Source organism: Ursus arctos, unplaced genomic scaffold (genome assembly GCF_023065955.2).
Source record: "Ursus arctos isolate Adak ecotype North America unplaced genomic scaffold, UrsArc2.0 scaffold_15, whole genome shotgun sequence".
In the NCBI taxonomy this organism is placed as follows: domain Eukaryota; kingdom Metazoa; phylum Chordata; class Mammalia; order Carnivora; family Ursidae; genus Ursus; species Ursus arctos.
This window is the reverse complement of record NW_026622819.1, coordinates 8704874-8732309: the sequence shown is the minus strand read 5'-3', so window position 1 is coordinate 8732309 and position 27436 is coordinate 8704874. Positions and strand designations below refer to the sequence as shown.

Below are 27436 nucleotides of genomic sequence, written 5' to 3'. Positions count from 1 at the left end.
GCGACACTTGTGAGGGAAGACCTGGGTCGCTCGGCACCTCTGGGCTGTAGATCCTTCCCTTGGATTCGGGGAACACTCCTTCTCTGCATCTCCGTGGTACCCAGTCCAGCGACGGAGGTGTAAGCCTGATAGAGGGGAAGAGCTGAGAGTCTCTTGTTAATTCTTCTTATTAGTAGGGGCTTTTATGAGTGCAATAATTGGAGCACTCCGAGAGCCACCGTCCCCAAAAGATCCCCATGTTTACCTAGTCTCTTGGTGTGTGGGCATCTTCACTTTCTGGTTTGGGAACTTCCTGATTTTTGTCCATACCGTACATCTTTCTCTTCTTATAAGGAGCAAAAATGGCTTCCACTCTTCCATCCTCAAGCCAACTAAAAAATCTTTTACATAGAATTTAAGCCGTGTGGGGAAGCAAGAGAATTAAAAACAAGTCTAAAGAAAGACTTTTTTCTTGTTTGTTTTTTTGAGCCACACATTATAACACGGCCCCATACGTGTGTAACTTTCCTCCCAAGCAGACATTTCTTACCAGTGGCCAGCGTCTCTCTCCTCCCCTGACTCTGACCAAAGCAGAAAGCATCATGTCCAGAATTGGGCAGCTCCTAGGCTTCTTACATGGAGGCTTGTATCCTCTTCCTTTCTGAAAACTTTGAGAATTTCCTTCTTGAACAGAGAATACCTATTTTCAATCCGATACAATTTTAGAAAGTGAATGATTCAAACTGTTGACTGATTTGTTTTATTGCTGTTAGTCATACAGTTATACATTTAAGACCAGAAAGAAAAGTGCTCGTCGTATGTTATTGAGCGTGACACTATTTGGGGTGACAAAATCAATTGATTTGCTCTATGATTGACTGTCAACATAATCCCGCCACACACTCTGCTTGCTTTGCTGTCAGGCTGCCCCGAGAGAGAGCTCCATAGCAGAAAGGTCGTAGAGTAGCTCGAGGACCCTACTACCCCGAATTTACTTAGTGCTTACAGTGATTACTGCTTCGTCGGCTCAGGCCACCATAACAGAAGACCACAGACTGGGAGGTTTAAACAACAGACATTTATTTCTCCCCGTTCTGGAGGCTGGAAGTCCAAGATCAAGGTGCCAACAGATTTGGTATCTGTTGAGAGCTCTCTTCCTGTTTCACAGATGACCTCCTCTTGCTGGGTCCTTACAAGATGGAAATGAGAACACTCTGGACCCTTCATTTCAGATCTTAGGATAGATGCGTCTTGTATTTACATTTATAGATGGCGCATGTCCACTTTGCTGAAAAAGTGGACATATCCCATGACTTCTCATGGATCCTCACTCTAGAAGAAGCTTAGCCCTAAAAGCTCGCATGTGCAAAATTTTCACCACCGAAGTCAGATCCCGATGTCACCTTCACCCTGTGGTCCTGTTGCTGTTGGTTTTCCAGGCAACATAACGTTGAGCATGCTAGCACTCTCTTCAAGAAGACTTCTGGTCTTTTTATAGGTGGTGAAAATCTATTTTTCATGGACGATTGATAATTCTTTCCCTGTTAACTCAGTAAAAGTTTGAAATAACGTACCCAGATAAAGGCCAGATACATTGGCTGGCTTTGAAATAACTCTTTTTCTTCAGTATTGACATACCAGGGTGCCATCAACGTTCTGAAATAGCAGAGAATCCCCTTTGAACTCCATTTCTAGTTGCCATCAAAGATTATCCATATTCACATCAGTTTTCCTTTTATTTCCTTCAGATTCTCTCTGTAGCCATTAAGAAAGGATTGTAATAAGAGGTATTTAAGAGCTACATAGATCACATGTCAGAGCAGAAGAAAATTGTCTACTGATTTAGCCATTTATCCTATTTTATTGAGCAGAAGTTAGGAAAGGAGAACAAGATGAAACTCAGCAAATGATACACAGTTGCTTTTTGTGCTCTTGGAGTTTAGTCCTCACATTTTGTAATGACATGAAAATACTGCTTCTGCGCGCCTCCCGCTGTTGCGTTAGCTTGCCCTGCAGGAGCCCGAAATGCCATCCCTCCTGAGTTCTAAGTTGCATAGCCTGATTTTTCTGAATATTATCACATCTTTATATGAAAACGATAGCCTAAAAGTTTTAAGGAGATGACAAGATAAACAAGGGAAAAACTCACATGAAATAACTTACCATACCCGGTGCGCCTGGGTGTCTCAGTCTGTTAAGCGTCTGCCTTTAGCTCAGGTCATGGTCCTGGGGTCCTGGGATTGAGTTCTGCATCGGGCTCCCTGCTCAGTGGAGAGTCTGCTTCTCCCTCTGCCTCTCCCCCTGCTAGTGCTCTCTCTCTCTTTCAAATAAATGAATGAATATAAAACCTTAAAAAAAATAAAGAAAGAAAGAAAGAAAGAAAGAAAGAAAGAAAGAAAGAAAGAAAGAAAGAAAGAAAAAGAAAGAAAGAAAGAAAGAATTTCCCATTTCCTGTTGTGCCAGCAGAAAGATTTAGCATCAGGCTGGTTTCCCTGAACAAGCTGGTATTAGCCCTGCTTGATCCAGTGTAGTGAGCCCGTCTCAAAGAATGAGCCAAGAGCAATGTGAGAAGACTGTTCACTTCCCATTTTGTTATTTTTTGTATTTAAAAGAGATGTGCTGGTGTCACGCTTGCACAGGTGCAAAGTCATTTCGGAAGGGTTTAAAAGTGGCTTTGATTCAAAGAACAAGCAGATTCCCCCACCTTGAGTGTCCTTGTTACAGAGTTAAAATTGAGTGACACTCTCATTGAAAATGATCTTCCGTGGGATGTCCAACATCCATCCGTGGGATATTATTCATATCTGAGCTTTGGCCTTCACTTAGACTAAGCTGTATCATAAATGAGAAAAAAAGACATGAGTTTTAAATTTTTCTCTTGGAAAATAATGAAATTCTTGAAATGACTTGTGATAGTTAAGTAAGTTTACATTTTCACCATCGGACTTCCATTTCAATGTTACAAAGATATGAAGTAAGCCTATATTCCAGTCAAATTGTCAGAACTAAGAAACACAGATTTTGTGATTTTTGTATTTATATACATACACACACTTGCACGTATATGTAGGCACATGGATATCTGCAGGAAAGGTTAGTGTATGTCATTTAGACTATATCTTAAGTAACTGTTAATAAACACTAATAAGCAGTTAAGTAACTTGATGCTCCCACCCTGAAATTATAAAGGATTATTTTCTGTTACTATGATTTTTCTCAGAAGTGAATATGGGAGTATTTTTTCTAAACATATAGTTTGCTTCATTTCTACCCTCATTATATTTGCTGGCTTCATTTTTCCCAAAAGACAAAGGCTGTGTGTGATCAAAGATCAGAATCACTATTATAATTTTTAACGTTTTTAAAAATATAAAGGTAACAAAATTTGAAATGTAGAAAAAATGAAAGGCATAAACATTTTGTTAATAAGTTTTTATTATCATACATGTTTTCCTGTTGCATTTTACGTGGTAAAAAGCACAAACCCCTTACTACTTCTCATCCCGCTTTGTTCATTTAACTTTTATCATAATCATTTGTCCACGTTGCTATACAGTCTTCGTAACTATCATTTTTTAATGGTCTGCTGATAACTCCCTTACGCAATAAGTGATCGTTTTTTAATTATTTGCGTTAATTATTAATTACACGTTCTCCTGTTATTCATTAGATCCAATTCAAAGCAAACTGAACTATCGGAATCGCCATAAGATCTAAATTTGCCTTTAGCTAGGTCAATGCATCTAATAAACCATGGCAATTTTCTCCTTTGTGTCCGTTCTGACATCTGTTTGATGCCTCTGATCCCATGATAGAATTCAAAAGCAAACAAATGTGTATTTTACAAGTTATATAAGAATTAATCAGTTGGCACTGAGGCTTTAGAAGTGAGGGTGTTTAATTATTAATCTGTCCTGTGTTATGCTAGTTGTATGCTAACTGTGAGACATGCTACCTTGGTCTTTAACCCTCTTCCACTCTGCCCATCAAAATTAATATATTTCTTCTTCCTTTTTCGAGTAATGTGCTACCACCATTCTTAGAGAGCTTGTACATTCTACTGTCAATTACATTCACTTATGTACACGTTCCACCACCCCCCACTTTCCACCATAAGCTTTTGGTGGGCAGGAGTGGCTATCCTGTTTTTGGTCTAGTAAGACATTACCCTGTACGTAATAGATGTTCACCAAATGTTATGACACCCTGCTTTTGTTTTTGTCTACAACATTGACAGAAGGCAAAGTTGGGAAACGTAAATGATGTTAAAGCTGTTTACTCTCTTATTTTTCTTCCACCAGTGGGATGGAGTAGGACCTCTTCCAGACTGTGCAGAACCACCAAAAGGAATCCAGATGCTGTGGCACCCATCAATAGTCAAACCCTACCTCACACTGCTCTCTGAGTGCTCAAACGCAGACACGCTGGAAGGGGCGGCAGGCGCCCTGCAGAACTTGGCTGCAGGGAGCTGGAAGGTATGACTAGTTCATTACCTTAAAGAAGAGATCTGGAATTACGAGCACGTCCTTAGAAAGGAGTCGAAGCCTAGTTTTGAGATGTGCAATTCTAATGCAGGTTTTGAGAATGTAAGGGAAAGACCAGGTACGTTGGACTTTTGGACATAGGAAGGTATTCCTTTTAAAAATTCGCAAGGGCTCAGGGTCCTTGAAAATCACTACAAAATACAGATGAATAGATGTAAGTATAGTCATTGAAAATGCTGTGATATGCTTTCCATTCTATGTGTGTAGCTGAGCTATTTTGTTTTCAAGGGAGATTGTGACATGTTGATGCTTTTCAAAGCAAAATGGTTGACTCTTAGGGGCACTGACACCCAAGCACCATGTATCAAAACCCATGTGAATCCCTATAATGTTGTAGTTGGTCCTGTCCCAGAGGAAAAGAACCTCTTTCATTTTGAGCCTATGGGCTTACAGAGAAGAATTGTATTCCTGGGTCTCTTTGGCCAGAATGTTAAAGTAAACCAAATGTACAATGGGGAAGGCGATTAGGAGGGCCTTTTTCTGTGTTCTTCTAAACACACGCTATCCCTGAAAATGTCCATGACCCTCAGTTTGGGTAGAAAAGGATTCACCACACAAAGAATTCTTGAGTTTGGTCACTCACCATTACATGAGCTAACTTGTCTTATTGCATAAAAAAGTGTAATCACCTAGAATGAGGGCATATGGAGAAAATACCAGGAGAGGAAGTTTGGACCTCTGCCATCCATTATTCACTCATTTAAGTCAAAGCCTGGGGTTTGGGACACGCATAAATCACGATCTAACATTCACTTTCTTCAAAACAATGTTAATAAGACACATGGCGACAGAGAATTCTCAGCTCAGGACCATAGGCATCGCACATACTGTCCTCAGCATTGTCATACAACTCCATCCTCCCTTCTTAGAGCTTCCAACATTGGCCTTTGTGTCGCCTCTCACTTGTCGTTCTTTTCCATTGCTATGGGCCCAGCTACAGCACTGCCTTCTTTCTCAGCTGGGACATGGCCCCAGCTTTTGGGGCCCAGCCCTTCGCAGCCCTTTTCAGGAGCCGGCTGCCAGTGTATGTGCAGGCCCGTCCCTTCTTTTGAGAGTCCTAGGAGTGAACATCATTGTCCCTTCCTGTCTGTCCATAGGTGTCCCTAATGTTGTACTGAAAGAATTCGGGTTGGGCGAGGCTTGAAGTGAAGGTATCTCTTGCTTTCAACCAGAGAAAAGCTTCAAAAGCAGAATCACATCAGGTGGAATTCCAGAATAGGGCCTTGCAAGACAAGGAAAGAGATAATAATGGAAATCACTTCCTTGAACTAACCCTTAGATCTTATCTCCCTCTAAATTTAAGAGGCTTTCATTCAAATCACAATTCAAACCTAGTCTCTACCTTTTCTGAGCTCTGTGACCCTGAGCAAATTATAGCACCTCATTGTCTCAGATGTGTCATCTTTAGACAGAAAAGATTGTGCCCACTTCATGTCACAGCTTGCAGATCAATCATGGCACTAGATGCAAAGATGGGAGCAGGATGCCATAGGCCGATGGGTTGTCATTACGTTGGGCCAAGAGTTTTGTCAACCTTACTGTATAAGAAGCATCCGCCATCCTAATAACTCTGGAAAAGTGAGATAGTCCTCAGGCAGGGCAAGGGGCTGCTAAAGAATATTCGTGTGTGGTTATAAATAAATAATAAATAAGAGTTTTCTTATCAAAATACAAATACACAAGCATGCATAATAGTCAATCACATTATCATCACTTATTGTATACTTTATTACCATGCCTCATGAAATGGTAAAGAAATACATGGAAAGGAAAGATAGACAATCCATTAGGGATGTTTCAAGAAGATTATCATTAAGCCAAACACTGATAAATTGTTATAATTTTTTAAGATTGAAAATAACTTGTACAAAAACCAAGCAGACAAATCCTTCCTTTTTTAAAAAGAAGATTTTATTTAAGAAAAAATCTTGACTGATTGGAAAATTGATTTAAGACACACGACAGCATCAAGTTTCATGTGGACAGTGCTATCATCTGAAATCTAGAGTACTAAGAAGGTATTTTTATAGCAACTGTTGAAATTTAGTGGCATTTTTTTTAGCGTCCTTAACTTTTTATGACCCAAACAAAAGCACAAACGTGAAGGTAAAACCAGAATTTTACATGGAGGCAGCTTTTTATGCACCTCATCATCTGAAATAATAACTTCTCTTTATAGGAAGATCATGCACACTGTTCTTGCAACAAATTGACTGGTAAACTAGATCTTCATAATGGTCTTAAATACTTTTCAAACTTTAAGAGACTCATTACTTGGATTATGAACACCAGAAAAACATAATGGTATTATGGCAGAAGCAAAGTAATGCATTTTTTTCACGGCCAACATGGACTTCAGTTACTTTTTTTCTCATTTACAGTACAATTATTTTGTTTGTCACAGAATATTAAAATAATTAGCTATCGTAGTTTGAAGATTTCCAAAATGTGAATGAAAGCTCTTTCAACTCCCATTTTTGGTTATTTCTGTTGTAATTGAATTTTGTGAAAACCTAGGGTTTGAACTATAGAAATATATCTGTACTTATCATTAAGGCAGATATTTTAGGTGTCTTTGAACAGTCCATTTTCCCCTATAACGTGACCAGTTTCAAAGAATCCATTCTTTGCCCATGTACTTTTAAAACAAGATAGAATAAAGGGACATTTGGAAATTAAGCTGTTAATATTTAATGAGGTAACATGATAGCAACCTAGATGCAGTGAGGAAGGAAACAGAATCTCTGGCCATGTGGCCAATATGAATAAAAAAACCAAGAGAACTGGGAAATTTGAGACTTGTCCCTAGAGTCAGGGGCAACAGCCTTGAGAAGGACAATGAATTTAGCGTAGCTTAGCGGTTGAAGTACCATGTAGGAGTGAACCAGGGCATCAGTGGAGTGCAACAAATAAAAGTAGAAATCATCATTTGACAGTTGTCTTTGTTTTAGCTAATGGTGTGATGTAAAACATAAGGTTTAAATAAAAAGACACAACATTTTGAAAAATTATGGTGAAAATGAACCCTGCAGCATGATCACTGGTGGGTTAGGAATTGGGTCAGAATAAGCACAGAGGTTATCTGAGGATCCCACCCCATCAGCAGCCTCCTAGAGACAACACACCCAGTTGGACATGATGACCAGCCTGAGGCAGGACAGGGATGGGCCCAACCTAAGAAGGAAGAAATGGAGAGGATCCAGGTCATAACCAAGTCATTGGCCCTAATCACACGTGACTTAGTGATTTCTTCCCCACAAGACCCCAGTGAGTAGTCCTGATAGCAAGGACTGCACCTGTACTATAAATGCCATATGTGTCCAAATTGACTCTAGAATAAACCTGGTTTGGGGTAGTTTGGCATTACTTTCATCATTGTCATCGAATAATCTGGTTTCCAGAGCCCTGAGTTCCACAACTCCATTCTGAAGCTGTAGAAACAGCTAAACCTGAGGGACCCCCACTTCCAGCCAAGATGCCAAGATGGAGGGACAAGGTCCAGATTTACCTCCCTTGAAGAAAGAATAATAAAACAATAAAATAACCTAGAGAAATATAAGAAACAATGGTTTTTAAGACACCAAGCATTAGTCAGTAAAGGACAGTGATCTCTGAGAGACAGAAAACAAGCAAGACGAGCCCTGTAACCCCAGCTCACTGCCTTGAGTGAGTTTGCCCACCATGGCACCAGGACTAGAAACCCCAGAGGAGCTCGGCAGACTCTGAGCTAAGGAGATGGGGCTGGGAATCTGGGGAGATGAAGGTGACTGGAGTTCATAGGACAGAATACCAGAGAGGAGAAAACCCTGCAGAGAGAGAACCCTAAAGCTCTGCAGAGGATCCCCCTCAAATATTCTGCAGGGAACTATCAGAGTGCATGTATGTGAGAGAGATGCCCACCTCTTCCAAAAGAGCCTCCTGCAATTAGAGAGAATAAAACTTGGCGCTCATATAGGGATGGGTATGGTGTGCCTTCCTGAGAACCAGACAGGAAAACCTCGTAAGTCATGGGCCGCTGGCTGGTGTGCTCAGGTGGGTCTTGCTTCCCAGTACTCAGCATATAATTAGCCCTGTACTAATATGATCCAGTCTTTCCTATCAAATCTTAGAAGTAAGATCCCAAAATAGCGATCATTTCCAAGCAAATTAACTGAATTCTAGAACAAAGCTTAAAAATATCTAAAGGAATACAAAAAATGTGCAACACCCAGCAGATTAAAATTAAGAATGTCTGGCATCTACTTGAAAATAACTTTACAAGCCAATAAAGAAAATGTAATTCATAATGAGGAGAAAAAATTAATCATTCAAAATCAACTCAGAACTGACACAGATGTTAACATCAGCAGACAAGTGGTTGCTATAACTGTATTTCTTGTGTTCAAAAGTTAATTAGAACATGGAAGATAAGTAAAATGTAAATAAAACTTCTAGAGTTTTAAATACAATGTCTGAAATGAAAAGCACGTGGGATGAGACTAGTGGCAAGTTAGACATTGCAGAAGAAAAGATTAATGAACTGAATGGAAACTACCCAAAATGAAACACAGAGAAGAATGAAGAAACCACAAATTATCAGAGAACCTCAAGTGGCCTGATAGACGTGTAATTTGAATCCCCAGAAGAAAGGAGAGAGAAAGGAGAAAGAGAACAAACAAACAAATTTGGAGTCTTAATAGTTGAAAATTTCCCAAATGTATTGAAAACCATAACCTCAGAGATCCAAGCAGCTCAAGGAAACCCAAGAAGAAAAAGCATGGAGAAGCCGTACTAAGGTACATCATAGTCAAAGGGCTCAAAGTCAGTAGTAAAGAGAACATCTTAAAGTCAACCAGAGAGTAACATCATATGTCAACTGTACTGAAAAAAAAAAATTTTATATATATATATATATAACCATATAACCAGCTAGAGGAAAAAAGACTTGTACATACAAAGAGAAGGGTGACCGCTGACTTCTCATCAGCAGCAATGCCAGTGAGAAGACAGTGAGGCAGCATACTGAATCTGCTGGGCCCCATTACAGATAAAGTGGATTCTGGTTTGGTATCTAGCAGGCACAACCTGTTCTTAAAGGAACCCCTGGGGCACATATCATACCTACAGCAGTTGTAAAATGATCTGTAAAAAAAAAAAAAAAAAAAAAAAAAATCCCCATTTGAGCTCAAGGTAAAATATGGGCTAATCTGGGAACTGGCATTATTAATTACCTGAGCAGTTGGGGCAGAGGGGATTCAAACATAAAAACTTCAGGTTAACTGTCCCAGCCTGATCACAGCTATGGGGCTGAGGACATGCCACTCAGTATTCTCTTCTTCCAGTCCTGAGGACAAGCAAGTGTTTGTAGGCTCTGCATTGGGTTCTAACCCCACACATGGGAACCACAGGATTAAGGGGTTAGTTTGGCTTTAGAACAGACTAGTCAAGGAGCTTGTGATCACTTCAAGCCCTAACAGCATTTTTGTAGAAGTGGTTAGAACTTGTGGTCCTATCAAAAATCTCAGTGGCTTTGGTCCTTTTTATATAGTTCATTTCAGTGGAGAATGCTGTTCTTAAATAATAAGCATGGATTCTAGAAATCAACCTGATCTTATCTTTTAGTTTGGGGGGCGCCTGGGTGGCTCAGTCGTTAAGTGTCTGCCTTCGGCTCAGGTCATGATCCCAGGGTCCTGGGATCGAGCCCTGTGTCGGGCTCCCTGCTCAGCAGGAAGCCTGTTTCTCCCTCTCCCACTCCCCCTGCTTGTATTCCCTCTCTTGCTGCCTCTCTCTCTCTCTCTCTCTCTCTCTATCAAATAAATAAATAAAATCTTAAGAAAAAAAAAAAGAAGAAGAAGAAAAACTTGGTACCTTCCCCATGGTACCTTCCAGTACAAAAGCATGAAAACAGAAAGTTCAAAAACCATTAGAGATGGTATAATAGGAATATATATATATACAAGGGCATGCACACACACACACACACACACACACACACACACACACGCGGCAGGAGGGTGTCCCTGGAATCATTTTTACAAAGAAGAGGTCAGGAATGAGGAAGCACACTTCCAACATCATAGCTAACACCTTAGGGCTTGGAGTCAGTGATTAGAGAGTTCACTGTAGTACACTAGCATATCTCATTATTTAGAGGAATGCTGATGGTTGTAGCAAAAAGGCCCCAAATATTCAAGGACTAAAACAAGATAGAAGACCGAAGTTATTTTCTCTGATGTAACAGGTAAGGGGAGGTGTGTGAGGAAGGAAGTTCCCCTCCATGAATTAATTCACCTATGCTCACAGCTGTTCTGCCATCTTTAATACTGATTTCCAAGCCTATGTGGTCATCATCTACCAGCAGGAAGCAGAAAAAGAACACAAATCCCAACCAGAAATATTCTCTTATGGGAGTCAAGGTCACATCTCTCACATAATCTGGGCTCAACTCCTAGCCTCCATCAGACAAATGCTTTGCATACACTCATACACCACTGACAGTGAACAATTCTCAGGCATAAGGTAGTCTGAATCCAGATTCAAGAAAAGCAAAATTCTCCATTATCAAGGGACAGAGATTTGCTAATATATTCAATTTATGTTACAAAATAAAACACTTACTTTCCTAGTAAAAACCAGTGGCACTCCCGTTACCTTACTACCCAGGGCTTTAACAAAAGCTATACCTTGTATATGCAAGACTGAAAGGGTTTATATCAGCATGGTCCCTCCAGACTGTGCGTAATATCCCTGGAATGATATGTTTTCTAGCTCCAAAGGAAAATATGAGATGTAGCTCCCTCTCCCCATGAGGCACCCATGTTTATATAGAAAAAAAAAAAAAAGGGAGGGATAGATTAAAGGAAAGGCTTTCTGATTTGGGTCTAATAAGTGAGGATGAAAAATAATTACTTTTATTTTCTTACACTGAATAAAGAATCACTGAGTCCACCCTGCCTACACTTCCCCATCACCATCCTCATTGTCAGAAAAGCAGGGGTGTAGGCAGTTTCATTTGAACCCCCATTCCTGTGCATCTCCCCTTCTCCATGGAATGTTTACACAGCCCTGTCACTAGAGAATGTGCAGGAGTCTCAGAAAAAGATCTGTGGCATCCTTCCTCTCAGACATGCCACACTTGGGATCTAACAGGGTCACATTCTGTTGCCCAGAAGGCATTTCTAAATGCCATTTACACACAGAGAAGACATATGTGATAATGTTCACCCAAAAAAAGAAAGAAAGAAAGAAAGAAAGAAAGAAAGAAAGAAAGAAAGAAAGAAAGAAAGAAAGAAAGAAAGCCTTTCTGTGTTCAGAAAGGTTCGTTCTTACAGGTCTGTTTTTTCATTGAGAATTACTGATCCTTGAGATGGTTTGAGAGTTGGGGGGACAGGTGTACATGTTGCTGTTGGTTGAACGAATGCTTCCTCTACATCACTTTTACGTGAGCTTGACCTTCATTATTTGTTCCTACAGCAAAAGTATATCTAAATGCTTTTTCCCCCAGGAAGTTCTCTTCCTTGGACATTCATATTTTCAGCATTGCATAAACACTTGCAATAAAATTCAGTCTTTGCACTAACCTGACTTACATTTTCAAAACACAAACACTTTAGACATTCAATAGCTGCCATTACCTTCATTAAAAATTTTACTTACTAAACTGATTTACTGGTGTAACAACACAAGGGAGTTCTTCTCTAGTCCTCCTTATTACAGATACAACTTTTTAAAATGGATTTTGAAAACAAAAATATGTAATCCTACAACAAGATCTGAATTTAAACAGCAGCACCTAAGTCCTGTGTCTACTGCAACAGAACCGAGCATTTGAAGGGCCTTGTGGTAAATTTGCCCAGTTGCTTCATAAATCCTGTTGTAATCACCAACCATAGTCCTGGATGAACACGGTAGTTCAGATGAAGATCCACACTAGAGAGAATAATGTGAGGCATGCAGTAAAAGCCACCCCATTTCTGAATATTTTGAACGTTCTTGTTATAGTAAACTGTTAGTTAAAATGAGACTAAGTAAAAATTTTTTGGTACTTTATGCCCTCTTACCATGAGAATGAGACACCATGGTAAATAACATGGTATCACAGAGGAGTTCAGAAACAAATTTCAAAATCTGTGTAATCTGTGTGAAATTCATTGCAATGAATTACTCATTTTACAGCTGTAGGATTTTAGCACATCCTGGTCCTGTGACTCTACAGGATGCTAAAATGGCTCTGAAAGGTGAAATTATGTTTGGAAGAGTTTAGTTTGAAAATATGAGTTTTCTTTGCCAATCAAAATTGGGGAATTTGATAAGGGAATTCAATGGGAAAATAGTCATGCTACAGAAAACCACTTAATCGTGGACTATACTTCTAAAGCAGGAGAACTTGTAAGATATTAATCAAAAATATTAATATTTAATATGAATAGAGATGTTAATCAACAAATTCAGAAGCTTAGCACTATCATGAGTTCAACCTCTTAATAGAATATTTAGTACTGAAAAGAGAACACTGTCCCTAGTTACTTAGCAAATCATTGGAATTTCAAGAGGGAGAAGCTAATTACATTACAGTGTTGATCTCCTTTTAGGAACATGAATCAGCCTTAACCGAATCAGCTTAAGCAGGCCAGAAATCTTTTTCCTGTTTATGGCTGGACCTGCATAGCTCATTCGGTTAAAAGACTGACTCTTGGTTTCAGCTCAGGTCATGATCTCAGGGTTGTGAAATCAAGCCCCATATTGGGCTCCATGCTCAGCTGGGAGTCTGCTTGAAATTCTCTCTCTCCATCCCCCTCTGTCCCTCCCCTCATGTGAGCATGCTTGTGCACGCACTTTCTCTTTCTCTCTCTGTCAAATAAATAAATAAATAAAATCTTTAAAAACAAACAAACACCTCGGCATTCACTGCTTTGTGCTCTGTCCCATCCTGACAACAGCAGTTGTCATTGGGCCAAATAATGGTGGAGTCTTTCTCCAGGGACAGCTATGAGCAAGGAGGAGGATGAAAGGTTTCCAGTGGCTTGAATTGCTGTCCCATCGCATGTGTACAGGTGATCCTTTCCTGACACAAACAAGGCCTTTCTCTTTGTAATTCCAGTTATAGACAACTTCTTGTATCAGGTCTGCTAAATCGGGGCAAGCTGTTTCTCAAGACGAGGTTGAAATGTCCAGTAGCTCCATTGACAGCTCTCAAAGGCTCTTTAACTCAGGAGTTTCGAGGTGCACCAAATAGGATATTGCAAGTCCAAAGTAATAACATCAGTTATTAAACCAAGATTAATTGGTGCATTTGTAAGGATCATATCAACTGTGAGTGCAGATGTGTCTGACTTCCACTCCCTTTCTCAGAGGCGGATGACAATGATGGTCAAGCACACCAACTCTGGGATGTGCTCTCTAGGTTCAAGACCTGGCCGAGCATCTGCAGGCTGTGAAGCCTTGCTGTGCCTCCCTTTCCTCATCCGTAAAGGACGGAAGTGACTGTAGTGCCTACCACGTAGGGTTGAGATGGGGATTAAGTGAGTTAATACATGTAAAGACATTAGAGCAGCACCTGACAGTTGGTTTAAGTGTTAAGTTTGTTTTTGTTGAAATATTTTGAGGGCTCATATCTCTCCTGAGATCATCATTGGGAAAGCATGTCACTGGGAACAATTTGAGACATGTCTGTGCTCTTTTTTCCGGGACCGGATCCTCTTCCTTTTCTTCCTCCTCCTCCTCCATCTTCTCTTTGTCATGCTTCTCCTCCTGTTCCTCCTCTTCTTCCTTCCCATCTTCCTACTTCTCTTTTTGAATAATGAAACATCCTCTGTTCAGCTCACGGACCATTTTTCTCGAAGTCGTCCTGGTCCATGTCCTTCCCTCTAGAGTGCTCAATCCATAATGCTCCCATTCCACTTACAGAAAGGTAAGGTCCCATCCAAAGATTTCCACCTCAACCACAATGAGATGTGATACATTTTTCTCTCATGTTCAGCTATTTTTATGCCAGTGATACTACTTTTGTTTCTATTACGAAACTCTTGGCAACCCATATACCTTTCCACCACCACAGTTGCCGTGCTTTCCAAGGCAACTCACTTCCCCTCTGGAAACCCTGTATATGAGCTTTGTGTTTCTGTGTTGAGTGCACCTGTAAAACATTCCCCATTTCCTGAATACTTTTCTCTGTTTCAGCCCCTGTAGGCTTTTACTTTTTCTTGCTGGATTTCATGTAGGTTACACACGTGGGTTACACGTGACCCACTCCAATACTACTTAGAAACCATCCCTGTCACATAGCTTTGCATGTCAAGAAAACTTTTGGGAACTTGCAACATGTCTTGAGTGAAATGTAAATAATTTATTCTGAGTTGTCTCACACTGAGCCAATATTGGGAATTTTCCATATACGGTTGACTCTTGAGCAGAAGTATGAACTGTGCAGGCCCACTTAGTCATGGATTTTTTTCAATAAATTCAACAGTCCTGTAAATGTGTTTTCTCTTCCTTATGATTTCCTGAATAACATTCTCTTTTCTTTAGCTTACTTTATAATAAGAATACAGTATAAATACATAGAACATACAAAATATGTGTTAATCATTGTTTACATTTTTGGTAAGATTTCAGGTCAACAGCAGGCTATGAATAGTGACATTTTGGGGGAGTCAAAAGTTTTACACAGGTCAGTGTCCCTAATCCCTGTGTTGTTCAAGGGTCAACTCTACCTGCTAGCCCACAGAATTTAAAGTTTGAAAATAAAAGTTACTGTCTGTGTATCACTAATGTAAGATCAAATCCATTGTCTGATTATCTTTCCCCTTAGGGAGAACATACCACACTGTTGACCATTTCCTCATCCCAAAAAGGGATATCTGTACCTCATACACATTTTCAGCCATACACAGACATTTTTTGTTACTCAGAAATCACTTCGCAGAAAGTTAAAGGGTTCTAAACACCACGTCATCTTTCCATCCAACACGGGAGGGATGTGTAGCTGAACTTCTAAGAAGAAAAGACAAAATCAGAGCCTTCCTTTCTTGGCTCATTTCAGATTGGCCAGGTTTCCCTCTGTCTATGTTTGAAAGGATGGAGGGAAGGGCAAGGCAGTGTCTGGGAGTCTGAGCACAGAGGATTAGGTAAGGGAGAGGTGACGGCAAAGCGAGGAGTATCCTCAGCATCATTAAGAGAAGCGAATGTGGAGTAACAGGCCCAGGCACAGGTGACCCCTGTGGGCAGATTATGTAACACGTTTGTGTCTTGATTTCCTCATCTGTGAAATAAGACTACTAAAGCCAACCTCCCCGAGCCTTGGGGAACTAGACAAGATCACTGATACACAAGCCAGCATCCCGGGCCTGGAGGGAAGTGCTACTGCAAAAGAGGTCCTCTTGGGGCTTATGCTTCAGCCTGCTCAAGTTACCAAGAACATTCCCCATGGTCTCTTAAAAGGTCCCGAATATCTCCCCAGAGTTAAAGTTTATGTTTCATGTTCATCTTATGATATGCAGACATTGACCCTACATCTGATTTCCATTGTCCTCTTCTTTTTTTTTTTTTTTTTTTTTTTTTAGCTTCCCTTCTTAGTTTTAGGGAAGAAAGGCAACCATGAGTGGGCTGCATAAGCTCAGGTTTCTAGTCTTTTCCAGGCACTGGAGACAAGAAGGTTCACAGACAGTGGAGGAGGTGGATGAAAATCATCTCTCAGCATGTCAAATTGCCAGTGAAATTTCTGATGACACTAAAAGAGGTTTTGTACTGTCTTCATGAAGGTCCTTCTTCCCTCGGAGGGGATATCCCATCCAGACACCCAGATTCCATTAAGCAGCTTCCAAACCTCGCGGTTTTTCCATGTCTAAGACTTTCTGCTTATGGATCTCTTTGCTCCCTGAGAGCGGGGCTGTGAAATAGTTCATTGCAAGCAAGAGGTGCTTTAGTGAGTTCTCTTGGCTTCCCCACCCCCTCCGGCTTCCTAGAGCTTGAGGCAAGAGTGGGGGCAGGAGAAAAACAGACAGAATGAGTTGATGGTGATAAGAAACTATGTGAATGTGACTTCTGACGTAGGACAGGATGAAGTTGTGTGTTTTTTTAATCTCATATTTCATGCAGGGCTGGGCTGAGGATGTGGCAGGCATGGCGTATGCCCTACGTTCACTGCCAGAGGGGGCTCCCTGCCTGCCACAGGTGAGAGCCAGCTCTGGGGTGCTTGCCCCAATGGGGAAGGGGGATGGTGGGGCCCGGTGGGGGAGGGGTGGGGATGTTCCTCCACCTTCAGTGGTCTGCTGGAGGACTCTGCCACAGAAGAATCTAGAACTTCATGTCGTGAATGTCATTTTCTTAGATTGTAAATGAATTTGCAATAGACTAAAACCCTTATATTGCTTGACTTTTCTAGTATACACTCTTCTCTGGAACACCGTACAACAGTATAAAGTATATATGTCAGTGTCCATAAAGTCCGGGCCTACCTGCATTCCGTTAAATGAATCTGAATGCTTTATCATCCTGATGGTGCAGGTACATTTCAGTAGTAAGATGAGCTGTGTTCCATTAAAGCCAACCACCACCAATCCAAAACAAATTGTCTTACTGTAAATAAACTGTCTTACTTTATAAATTGGACATTGAATGACGGCCCTAGACATAATACATTTTGATCAAAATGTTTTCTTGAAATTCTCTTACAATTTTTACTCTTGATTTTAAAATTTTAAATGTCATATTTACCTCCTGTCACCGCTACCTTTTTCTGACTCCTTGCCTTCTTGTTATTCAGCCAACAACGTATTGGCAGTATGCTCGCCAACTCACCTCCATGTCCCACCTCCAAATACAAGTCTCTTAGGGAAAAAAAAAAAGTTATCTATTCTCAGCCTTTCATCATTCTCTACCTTTTCTGGGCTTCTTTTTTATTCCTCTTCACACCCAAAACCAGCCTTTCCTGTCTTACACCTCTGTATCTGAATGCATCAAGCGCGCACATCACGCAAATGGTTCGCCAGGTCAAGGACAGCAAAGGCTGGTGGCAGAGATGAAGTGTGGTAACTGATTAACCCAGAAACCTCTATCATATCCTGAGGTCCGAAAATAAAGTTAAGTCATTTCAGTACATGCCTAACACATTAAACCCTTCCTACCACGAGGTTTTGATAATTCAACCTTTTTTGGCTCCTGTAAACAGCAGTCTGAAAACCCACACGTGCTATTTGCTTATAGGGTTTTTCCCCCTTCAACTTCTAAGGTCTTTGCCTTCCCTCTTGTTGCAGTGGTCAGTATACATCCGAGCTGCTGTCCGAAAAGAGAAAGGCCTGCCCATCCTCGTGGAGCTGCTACGAATAGATAACGACCGTGTGGTGTGTGCGGTGGCCACGGCGCTCCGGAACATGGCCTTGGACGTCAGAAACAAGGAGCTCATTGGTACGTTCTCTCCCAATCCACAGCATCTCAGATTTTAAGTAGAAAATATTTCCTGGTGGGGTGCCTGTGGTCGAATCGACAGAACATCTGCTCGTGCAGAAATAGTGCGTTTATTAGAGGCCGCGTTTTCCCAGCTGTCCCTTCTACTTTAAATCCAATGTGCTGATTTATCCTTTAAAGGAAAATGCAATGTTTGTTGACATTCCTAATCCTTGCAAATTAAAAACAAGCACAGTGCTTAGCACTGGATACCATTGTCCCGAGCCCCTGAATCTCTGTCCCGTTGTTTGTCTGCTTTCCATATGGTGAACTGGAACTGTAATGCATACACACCACACCTCTTCCCCTGTTTCAAGATTCATTTTGGATTAGACCACACCGGCTCTTTAATCCTATTTTAAAAGACTCATCTCCCTCTAATTCGGTATTCGAGAAATAGGAAGGATCTTTCATAATGAAACATTCAGGAGGTCATATATTCATCTGTTTATTCAGCAGGTATTTATCCGTGACCTCCTTTGTTCCAGGCCTGTTCTGGGCCTATCCTAGGCCCGGAGCATATATCAGCAAGCCAGGTAGAGAGGAAGCCTTGCCCTTGTGGGGTTTACATTCAGGAGAGGGGAGAGGTACAAGGAACAGAATATACACATGAACCCCATGCTGTGTTAGAAGCCTTCCACAGGGTAAAGGAAATTATAATTGTGAGACTGCAAGTGTTTTTCATTGAGAAGAAATTCACCTAACATTACATTCACCACTTCGGAGTGCTCCATTTCCATGGTATTTCGCTTTTTCACAATGTCCTACAAACACTATATCTATCAAGTTCTAAAACATTTTCCTCACCCTAAGGAAAACCCTACAGCCATTAAGGAGGCACTGCATTTTCCCTCCTCCATGCCCCTGGCAGCCACAGTCTCCTTTCTGTCTCTGCAGACATCCCAATTCTGGATCTTTCATGTAAATGGAATCATATAACATGCACGCTTTCGTGTCTGGCTTCATTCACTCAGCCTAGGGCTTGTGATTTTAAGTGGAAGGTCAAAGGCAAGATAGGAGTTGTGGAAAGGTGACAGTAGAGCAAAGACCTGAAGGAGGTGAGAGTGGGTCATGTGGCTCTCTAGGGGGAAAGTGCAAACAAACCAGAGGAGTAGCTTCTGCTGGGAGCCCCCGGTGGGGGAGCTGGGAGCCGTGCAGTGGGTTCCAGGTCTTCAAGGGGTCTCGTGTCTGGCGCAGATGGAGTGGTAGGAGCCCAAGTCGGAGAGGCTTCCTGGCTTATCCCCCTGCAGGTGGGAAGATCCCAGGCCAAGGCCCGTGGATGCTTGGAGAAGTGGTTAACCAAGGGACCCGCCCAGGGAGACACAAGCCTCCCCACAGACATTTGTCCTCCTGGTAGGGCATCTAAGATTAAAGAGATGATTCCAGTAGGGTCTGTGGTCAGTGCCACGTGAAGCCTGGCAAGCCTGCTTGCAGGTAACAGGTGTCAGTGGAGTTCGGGTGGCAGGGAGCTGGACTACCCACCATGCCAAAGGTTTACATTATGCAGCTCTGGGCTGGGGGCAAGGGAGAAAGCAGGTGAGCATGGGCAAAGGGGGCAGTTGGAGTACCATGCGTGGGTCCTCATTTCATACACAGATTTCACATAAATATGTGGGTCTAGTTCTGCTGTCCTCATTCCTGAGCATGGCATTCTAAGCCCTTTGTGATCTGGAAACCAGCCATTTTTTCCTGCCATTTCATAATACCCATGATATCCTCCAATAAAAACAAAAATATTTGCAGACCTTCATCCATTTATTTATTGACAGGGAAACCAGACTTCAAATCTGTGTGTAATAAATGCAGTGATTTTGTTAAGCTCACAGTATATGATAAGACATGAAAGATAAACCCACAATTTGATATTTATACTTACTTTGACTATAACTTAAAAATTTTTGTGGATTTTGTATATTTAAACGAAGTCATTAACTCAGAAGGCTACCTTCTCCGTTTCCACTTTTCCTTTCCTTCCGTAGTCGTTTCAGACGGGACAGAACCGGGGCTTCCAATAAAATCGTAGTGCTTCTGCGTAAAATAGAGGGAAGAAAATCAATAGCTAATCAGTCCACTGTCTGGATACTAACTACTAGGTATCGTGTGTTTGCGTGTTTTATTTCTTTTGGTGGATTAAAATATAACAAAATAGGGAATTATTGATTGCTTTTCTAGCTTGCAGGCATCTCTTCTTTCTCAAAAGCCAGTTATCTAGTGCTCTGTCTGAGGCAGGAACATTTGGAGCTCCATATTGCCCGTGTTAAATTAAGCCTTTACTATCAAATGTCACCAGACAGGAAAAGGGAGCCAGCCATTTAAAAATAGAAGTGAAAATATCCAAGTCACCGACTTTATGGAATCAATAACTTTTTTCTTGAATGAGAGAAGCAGAATTTAACAAAACAACAACACACCTTTCTGTTCTATCCAGGAGAAAGGCAGTGTGACCTCTGCCAGCCCTTTGACTTGAAATACTGTATCAAAGTCGGGATTTTTATAGGAAATGCTATACAGAACTTTGTATATTGAAAAGGAAGCTGCAGTGTCTTTGAACAAAGAAGAGCAGCAGTGACAAAGAGTTGAACTTGAACCTCTCTTTTCTATCACTTCTTCCCCAAAGCTTTGGTTTCCGGGTGTTAAAGATCGTCTGTATTCTGACTCTGTCAGATGGATTTCTCTGTGCGAATCCCACACCTCGGGGTCCAGTTGTCTGTCCAGCATCTCCACTGGATGTCCATCAGGCATCCCAGATACATCTCCAGACCTGAGTTCCTTAACTTTCCCTCCAACCCCAGTCCTTCCACAGTCTTCCCCTGACAGCAAATGACAGTGTGTCCTCGCTGTGGGCCACGCTAGGCACCTTGCAGGGCCCTTTGACCTTCAGTCCCCGTATCCAGTCTGTTAGCAAATCTGATCTTGCTTCTGCATTCTCCCAGACCCCGACACTTCTCATTTTCATTGTTTTTTTCCCCCGTCATCGCTCACCTACCTCGTTATTTCCTTGGCACCTGCCCAGTCTCCCTGCCTCTGCCGTCGCCCCCTACCGTCCACTCTCAACGCAGCAGCCAGAATGGTCCTGTTAAAACCTTAGCCAGAGCGTGTCACTTCTCCTGTCTGCCCCAGCGTAAGTGAAATCTTTGCCAGGCAGATCCAGCTCTCTGGTTCCCCTCCACACTTGCCTTCTCCCCTCGTGCTGTCACTAACATGCTGTGGTCACTGGTTCACTGAGGTTCCTTTATCACGTGAGCCGTGATCCTGCCTCAGGGCCTTTGAACTGACTGCTCCCTCTGCCTGCAGTCCTCTTTCTCCAAGTGTCCATGTGCCTCTGTTCTCGTCCCACTCAGGCTTTACGTTGCAGTTTCCGGCCCCCGTTCTTAAATTCTACCCCCTTCTTCACTTTGCTTTTCTCCACAGCACCAATCACCTCCTAATATATAGCATAACACTTTTTTATCTTGCTTTTTGTCCATCTCCCTGACACTGGAATGTATGCCCACTAAGGGCAGGAAGTTCTGTCTTGCTGGTCCACTGGGGTAGCCCACGTACCTAGAAGTGTACCTGGACCCATAGTAGGGACTTCATACATTTTCGCCAAATAAATGACAGAAGTAAAATTTTTCCTGCCTGGCCATCATCTTAAAATGAACCCCAATCAGCAAAACATTAAGTAAAGCAAGTTAAATTAAACTTTAAAGAACAACATTTTGTACTAATAAAGAAAATCATTTCAAAAAACTAGTTCATTTTCCTACTAAAATTTACTAGGTGTATGCAGACACTCACAATTTCGGAAGAAACCCCATTTTTCCCATCACTGGTTTGGGGTTTCAGTTTAAATTGCGACTCTTTGGAGATGGTTCTTTAAGTCAGGGTGGGGGAGGAGCTGCTGCCACATTTCGGTTAAGTCATGGTTCATCTTCCGTGATCCATTATTGGGAAAACTCCCAGTGAACTGTGGAACAGCGGTCCTCCCACCCCCTCAGCTCTAATGAGGACATTCTTTTTTTTTTTTAAGATTTTATTTATTTATTTGACAGAGATAGAGACAGCCAGCGAGAGAGGGAACACAAGCAGGGGGAGTGGGAGAGGAAGAAGCAGGCTCCTAGCGGAGGAGCCTGATGTGGGGCTCGATCCCATAACGCCGGGATCACACCCTGAGCCGAAGGCAGACGCTTAACTGCTGTGCCACCCAGGCGCCCCTCTAATGAGGACATTCTAAAAGGAATGTCCTCTTCCCATTTGGGTTTCCGTGGCTCTGTGTCTGTCTCTGCCGTTGGGTGAGAGGTGTTATCTACTTCTCTCTGTCTGTCTACAGATAGACCTTCTTATTCTTCTCAGTGATCCAGCACAGCCGTCCAAATTAGCACACGTGCATACATTTCTTTGCCGCCTTCCAAAAATGTTAATTATCCTTCCGAGTGAAGTGTTATTTCATCATTCAGAGAGGTTTTTATAAAGAATGGTAATAATTAGCTTCAGTGAAAAGAGCAAACAGTATTATATCCCTTTAACAAGTATAATAAAATGCCATCCATTCTAGCGTATTGCCAGTCCCGATAAAGATGGCAGATATTTATTTTAGCCAAATCTCTACCTTCTCTGCCAACAAACAAAGGAAACTCCAAAAAATAAAAAAACTTCAAGCATGTATAAACACTATAGACAAGAGAGAGAGCGATCACCTGGCAAACATCGGTCATTAACCCATTGCTATCCATCCATGGAAAACAATCCTCAAGAGAGTAATTGCATCAAATGTGCTGTTTTGTTTTGCTGCATTTGCAGACAGCCCAGAAAATCAAGACTACATCAAAACCATTACTGTGGATAACATGGGCACTGCAAGTAGTTTCCCACCAGGCAAGATCATCTTGTCTGTGAATGCCTTTGTGCCGCATTCGAGGCCCTGCCCATGCCACCCCTGCCTCTTATTTCTAATGGCTTTTCTTGAACTCTTCGGCCATGCCAGCTTTCGTACCATCATCCCCACTTCAGCACTTTCGGACTTCCCACCCGCCACTCATAGCTTAGCTCGGCGTGGCCTTCCCAGTGAAGGCTGTGCCATGAACTCAGAGCAGACGTGGGTAGTACCCGTCAAGAGACGTTTTCATTTCTCTTAGATTTCCATCGTGTAATTTTATGTTTGCAATGTCTTTTAGGTTTTTGTGTGTATGCATCTTCCCCTAATGAGATAACAGACAGGGATCAGGTACCATATTTATTTTTATGTCCTGTAGGGCCTAGCACTTTGCTGTGCCCAGAGCAGGCACTCAGTACATATTTGCTGAACTAATTCACTAATGGGTGAAAAACACGGGTATTTATTCTGAAGAATGATCTGGAAGAGGTTTGGGGAATCCCAGAGAGAGAGAGGAAGGGATAGGAGAAATGTCTGTTTCGTCTTCTTTCCACGGCTTCCAGGGAATCGAAAGAAAGACAGCTTAGATGCTCCCTGAAATCCAGGACTCTTGTCAAGCTCAGACTCATTCTGCTGCCTCCTGGGAAGAGGCTTGAGATGGGGAAGGAAACAGTAACGTTTTCTGTGTGTGCCTTGATCATTGCCAGAAGTTCGTGCTGGCAGAGTGACTGCACCCCCTTTGGGTCGTATTGGCAGAGCTAACGCAGCACCCTCCCTTCACTTCCAGGCGGTGGCTGCTTGCCACGCTTTCTGGCAGGCGATCTGGAAGCACCCTCCCCGCTCCCCCACATCCCTCCCTGGACTGAAAAGGACATTTCGCTGCCTCATGAACCTGGCCCCTCCCTAGTTTACCTCATCCTTTGCGTGATCCTTTCCCTCGATTATCATTTGGATGGTTGGGTCACCACATCCGGAATGATCTATAAGAATGTTTCTTTGACTCATGGCCCCGCACATTCATATTATAAGATCGTTCTTCTCATTCAGCTAACCTTCTACCCACCCCGTCAGCTCGCTGAGCTTCTGTCTAAGCAACACGTTCTCCATCGGTTCCAAGTTCTGAGGGAGCGCCAGACACAATTTGACTCTCTCCAAATTCCTGGGTGTACCTAGTGATACTTTCCCACACTAATGAAATCATGAACAAAATAAGGGTAGTTTCTTGCCTGGGAGTTAATTATTCTTTAAGCAGTAAACCCATTGCCATTTCTCTCTCTTTTCAGATTATCCTTTTCATTCATTTGGGGAAGTAGGGGCCAAGGAACTGGGGGCATTCTCTTCCTCGCTTTTTTTTTTCCTTGCCACAATGTTTTAAATATTCAGGTGAAAGATTTTCTCTGACCGCTGTAAAGACTGTTTATAGACAGTGGTTGCTGGTTATATTTAAAGGACAACATAAAAACTTCCTTTGAAGTGAGAATAAAGACTGAATAAAGAAAAACATAGTCCATTCTATTAACAGAATGACCTCTTCCGTGCCAGATTGTTACCTAGGGAGCAGTGTATTTTCTTTTGGAGAACTAGAAGGAGAAAGGGGGAGTATCTTCATTATATCTCTACCGTCCTGAATGTTGCATAGCTTTGTAAACATTTTCTTTCATTTAGTGATCTCACAGCTGAATTCCTTGAGATGTCTATCCATGGAATTGTCAACCTGGCAGTACGGATCTTCATCCAAACTTTGGGGTACATTTTTACTCAATTCTGTAATCATCAGAGCATGTTCTCAGGGAAATAAAGAGATTCCTAAAGCAGGGTCTCCATCTCCAGAAGAAGCATTCCAAATATTACTCAGGAAGTCATTCCTCAAAGTTTGTCTAAATTCTTTGGCCCAGGATTGAAACACACCTTGGTAATCATCCCCTGTGTACTGAAAATATCACTTTGCAACCGCAGTGTCTCCTACCAAAACTGGAGAACAGAGGGCTCTAAAACTGTATGGCCCACCCATCAGTCTTAGTGTGTGGAGGGGGCACTTGGGTGGCTCAGTGGGTTGAGCATCCAACTCTTGATCTCAGCTCAGGTCATGATCTCAGGATCTTGGGATCAAGCCCCAAGTCGGACTCCACACTGAGCCTGGAGCCTGTTTAAGATTCTCTCTCTCCCTTTCCCTCTGCCCCTCCCCTCCCTTCTCTATCTTAAAAAAATTTTTTTTATAAGTGTGTGTGTGTTTTAATTTCTCATCTCATGTAGATGGCTTGCATTTGGCAGAACATTCTGGGATATGGCCCTCTCACAGGTTAGTCATCACACAGCACTGAGGGCATCTTCTTTACCCATGTTCTTGACCCTGGGGAATCCCACCTTTGCCCAGGGAAAGACCAGAAGCTCTGGAGAACTCAACTGGGAGGCCATGCATTTTTTTCATTTCTGGGCATGTGTAAGACTTACTTTATTAAGTAGGTTTGAGGACATTTTAGAGACACACCTTCTCTACTTTTCAAAATGTTTTTCTTCAGACCCTGGCAGATGTTGTTTTAATTATAAAACACATGCAATTTCAATTAGTATTTTAAAAAGAAGCCTGGTTTCCTGGATGAGGTGATTTATCAGAGCACTCTTTGACGGCTCTCTTTAATAACTTGATTTCACAAGCCAAAATCTAGGCGGCAGGGAAGCTGTGTGCTTTGGCCAAAACTTGGTATCTTCAGATTAGGTGCCTGTGAGAGCCCCCAAACCCGAGAGCCTAATCTCGTGAACACTGCCTTCCTTTCCGGCTGAACCATGGGTTCTTCGTTAATTAACTTTGGACACCTGTTGGGGAATTTTGGCGGCTGGGTCTGGCAGATAAGAATTGCTTGGAAGGGGAGTTGTAAATAAATTGAAGAGCCGATAATTATTTTATTAAACAAGACTTAATGATTCACCCCTTGGAAATACTCCATGTGGGGAAAAGGCAAAACTGACTGAAATTTCCAGTTGATCCACATTTCAGGACCTCTGCTTAAAGACCTCAAAGAAAAGAGGAAATAAAATCCACCTGACTTTACTCTGACTGGTTAGGTATTCATTTTATGCCTAACCAAACAGTTTCAGAAGAAAATGCTTTCAAGAAGAGAATACCTGAGAAATGAAATGGGTCTCCTCAAATACCCCAAATCTTGAGAATCTAAAAAAAGAAAAGAGGGCTTTAGCAGGATAATGTTTTTAAATGGTATTTTTTCTGTATGTACACTACCATCTTCTCCCCTTTATGCCCTCCAAAAAAAAAAAATTTTTTAATCGAGTGGAAAGAAATTGTTATCTTTACTCTCTAATACTAAAAATGTCAGATTAGAAAATAGTTTAAGAGCTTAAAGATGAATACTCTTTTAGCCATTCGGGCTTATGTTTGGTTGTGTATATTGCATTGGATGTTGAAGAATTACAGAGCAGGCAAGGACAGCCATAATTGGGGGTTCTGCTAAAGAAAAGGCGTGTGGGCTGGCACCAAATATTGAATGTGCCAGTGGTTCTGCCCTTGAGGGCACCTAAGGCAATAAAGGAAGGAGAAAACGGACAGTGTAGCAATGGGGCAGCCATCCCAGGAAGAAGAACACAGCAAGCCCCAGGCGAGAGGCTGGGGACTCAGGAGGCAGATGGACGATGGAGATGCCACGCCTCCTAGCGTCTGGGCAATCTGTGGAATGGCGTAAGCAGATAGAGCAGAGTTTGCTCCTTGAAAAGAAGCAAGCTTGAGAAGAAAAAGCTCATCTGTTCATCCTGTCAGACTAGAATCAAAAGTTTGCTTGGTAAGAGGAGAGGGGAAGCAAAGAATCATTCCCAGCGCCTCCCTGCCGAAATATCCTGAGAGGTTTCTAGAAACCTAGTTGAAATTCAGAGATATCTTCTCTTACAACCAAGGAAGTTCATGAAAGTTCATTTATTGTCTGTCAGAAAAGACTGGGTGTTTTTGTGGGGTTTTTTTTCAAATTTACAATGAAATTTTTCTATTCAGTTTTGTGCGTTCTGGTGTCTTTGAACAACGTCACATAAAATAAATGGCTTTGGAGAAGGGTGATAAAGGACAAGTGGCTTGTCTCCCAAAACACAAAATATCCTTTGAGCACCAAATTTTATCATTCTTATTCTTGAATATGGGCAACTGAACTTGACGCATTACCAGCCAAGCTGGTGCAGGGATACAGTAATGTGCAATGTGTTGCTTTTAATTAGGAATCACTAGTATTCTAACATCAAAACGAAAGGGTATTTGATGTATAAGATAGATCAAAGATAAAAAATCCCCATGGTCCTCACATGGAGACTTGAACAGTTTAATTTGCTCATCAGAAAAGAAAGTTGTAGCCATGAAACAGAGAGTGGTGGTGGGGTTAAAGTTTTTAATTGAGTGTTAATTAACTCCGCAGACTGATACCACCTAGCATCTGTGTGAGAGTCAGGTCCATTTCAGGAGTGACCTTGTTATTCTTAAAATGTTAGAATGCAACGTGGGTGGAGAGATGACCCACAGGCTTCTTTCACCAGCAGATAGTTATGGAGGGCCACTGTGTGCTGGGACCACTGGGAATTCTATGGTGAGCAAGGCTTCACCTTGCCTCTTTGGACCAGCGTTCCCATGTGCACCATGAATGGG

At 41.9% G+C, this 27436-nt stretch overlaps 1 protein-coding gene across 1 annotated transcript in view; it reads left to right on the top strand.

Moving 5' to 3' along the window:
* CTNND2 (catenin delta 2) overlaps nt 1–27436 on the top strand; it is an 885151-nt gene that overhangs the window by 769763 nt on the left and 87952 nt on the right. The window contains exons 15-17 of the mRNA XM_044386968.3: nt 4281–4454; nt 16599–16673; nt 17756–17906. Coding sequence (XP_044242903.3) covers nt 4281–4454; nt 16599–16673; nt 17756–17906 — 400 coding nt within the window. The remainder of the gene's footprint in view (nt 1–4280; nt 4455–16598; nt 16674–17755; nt 17907–27436) is intronic.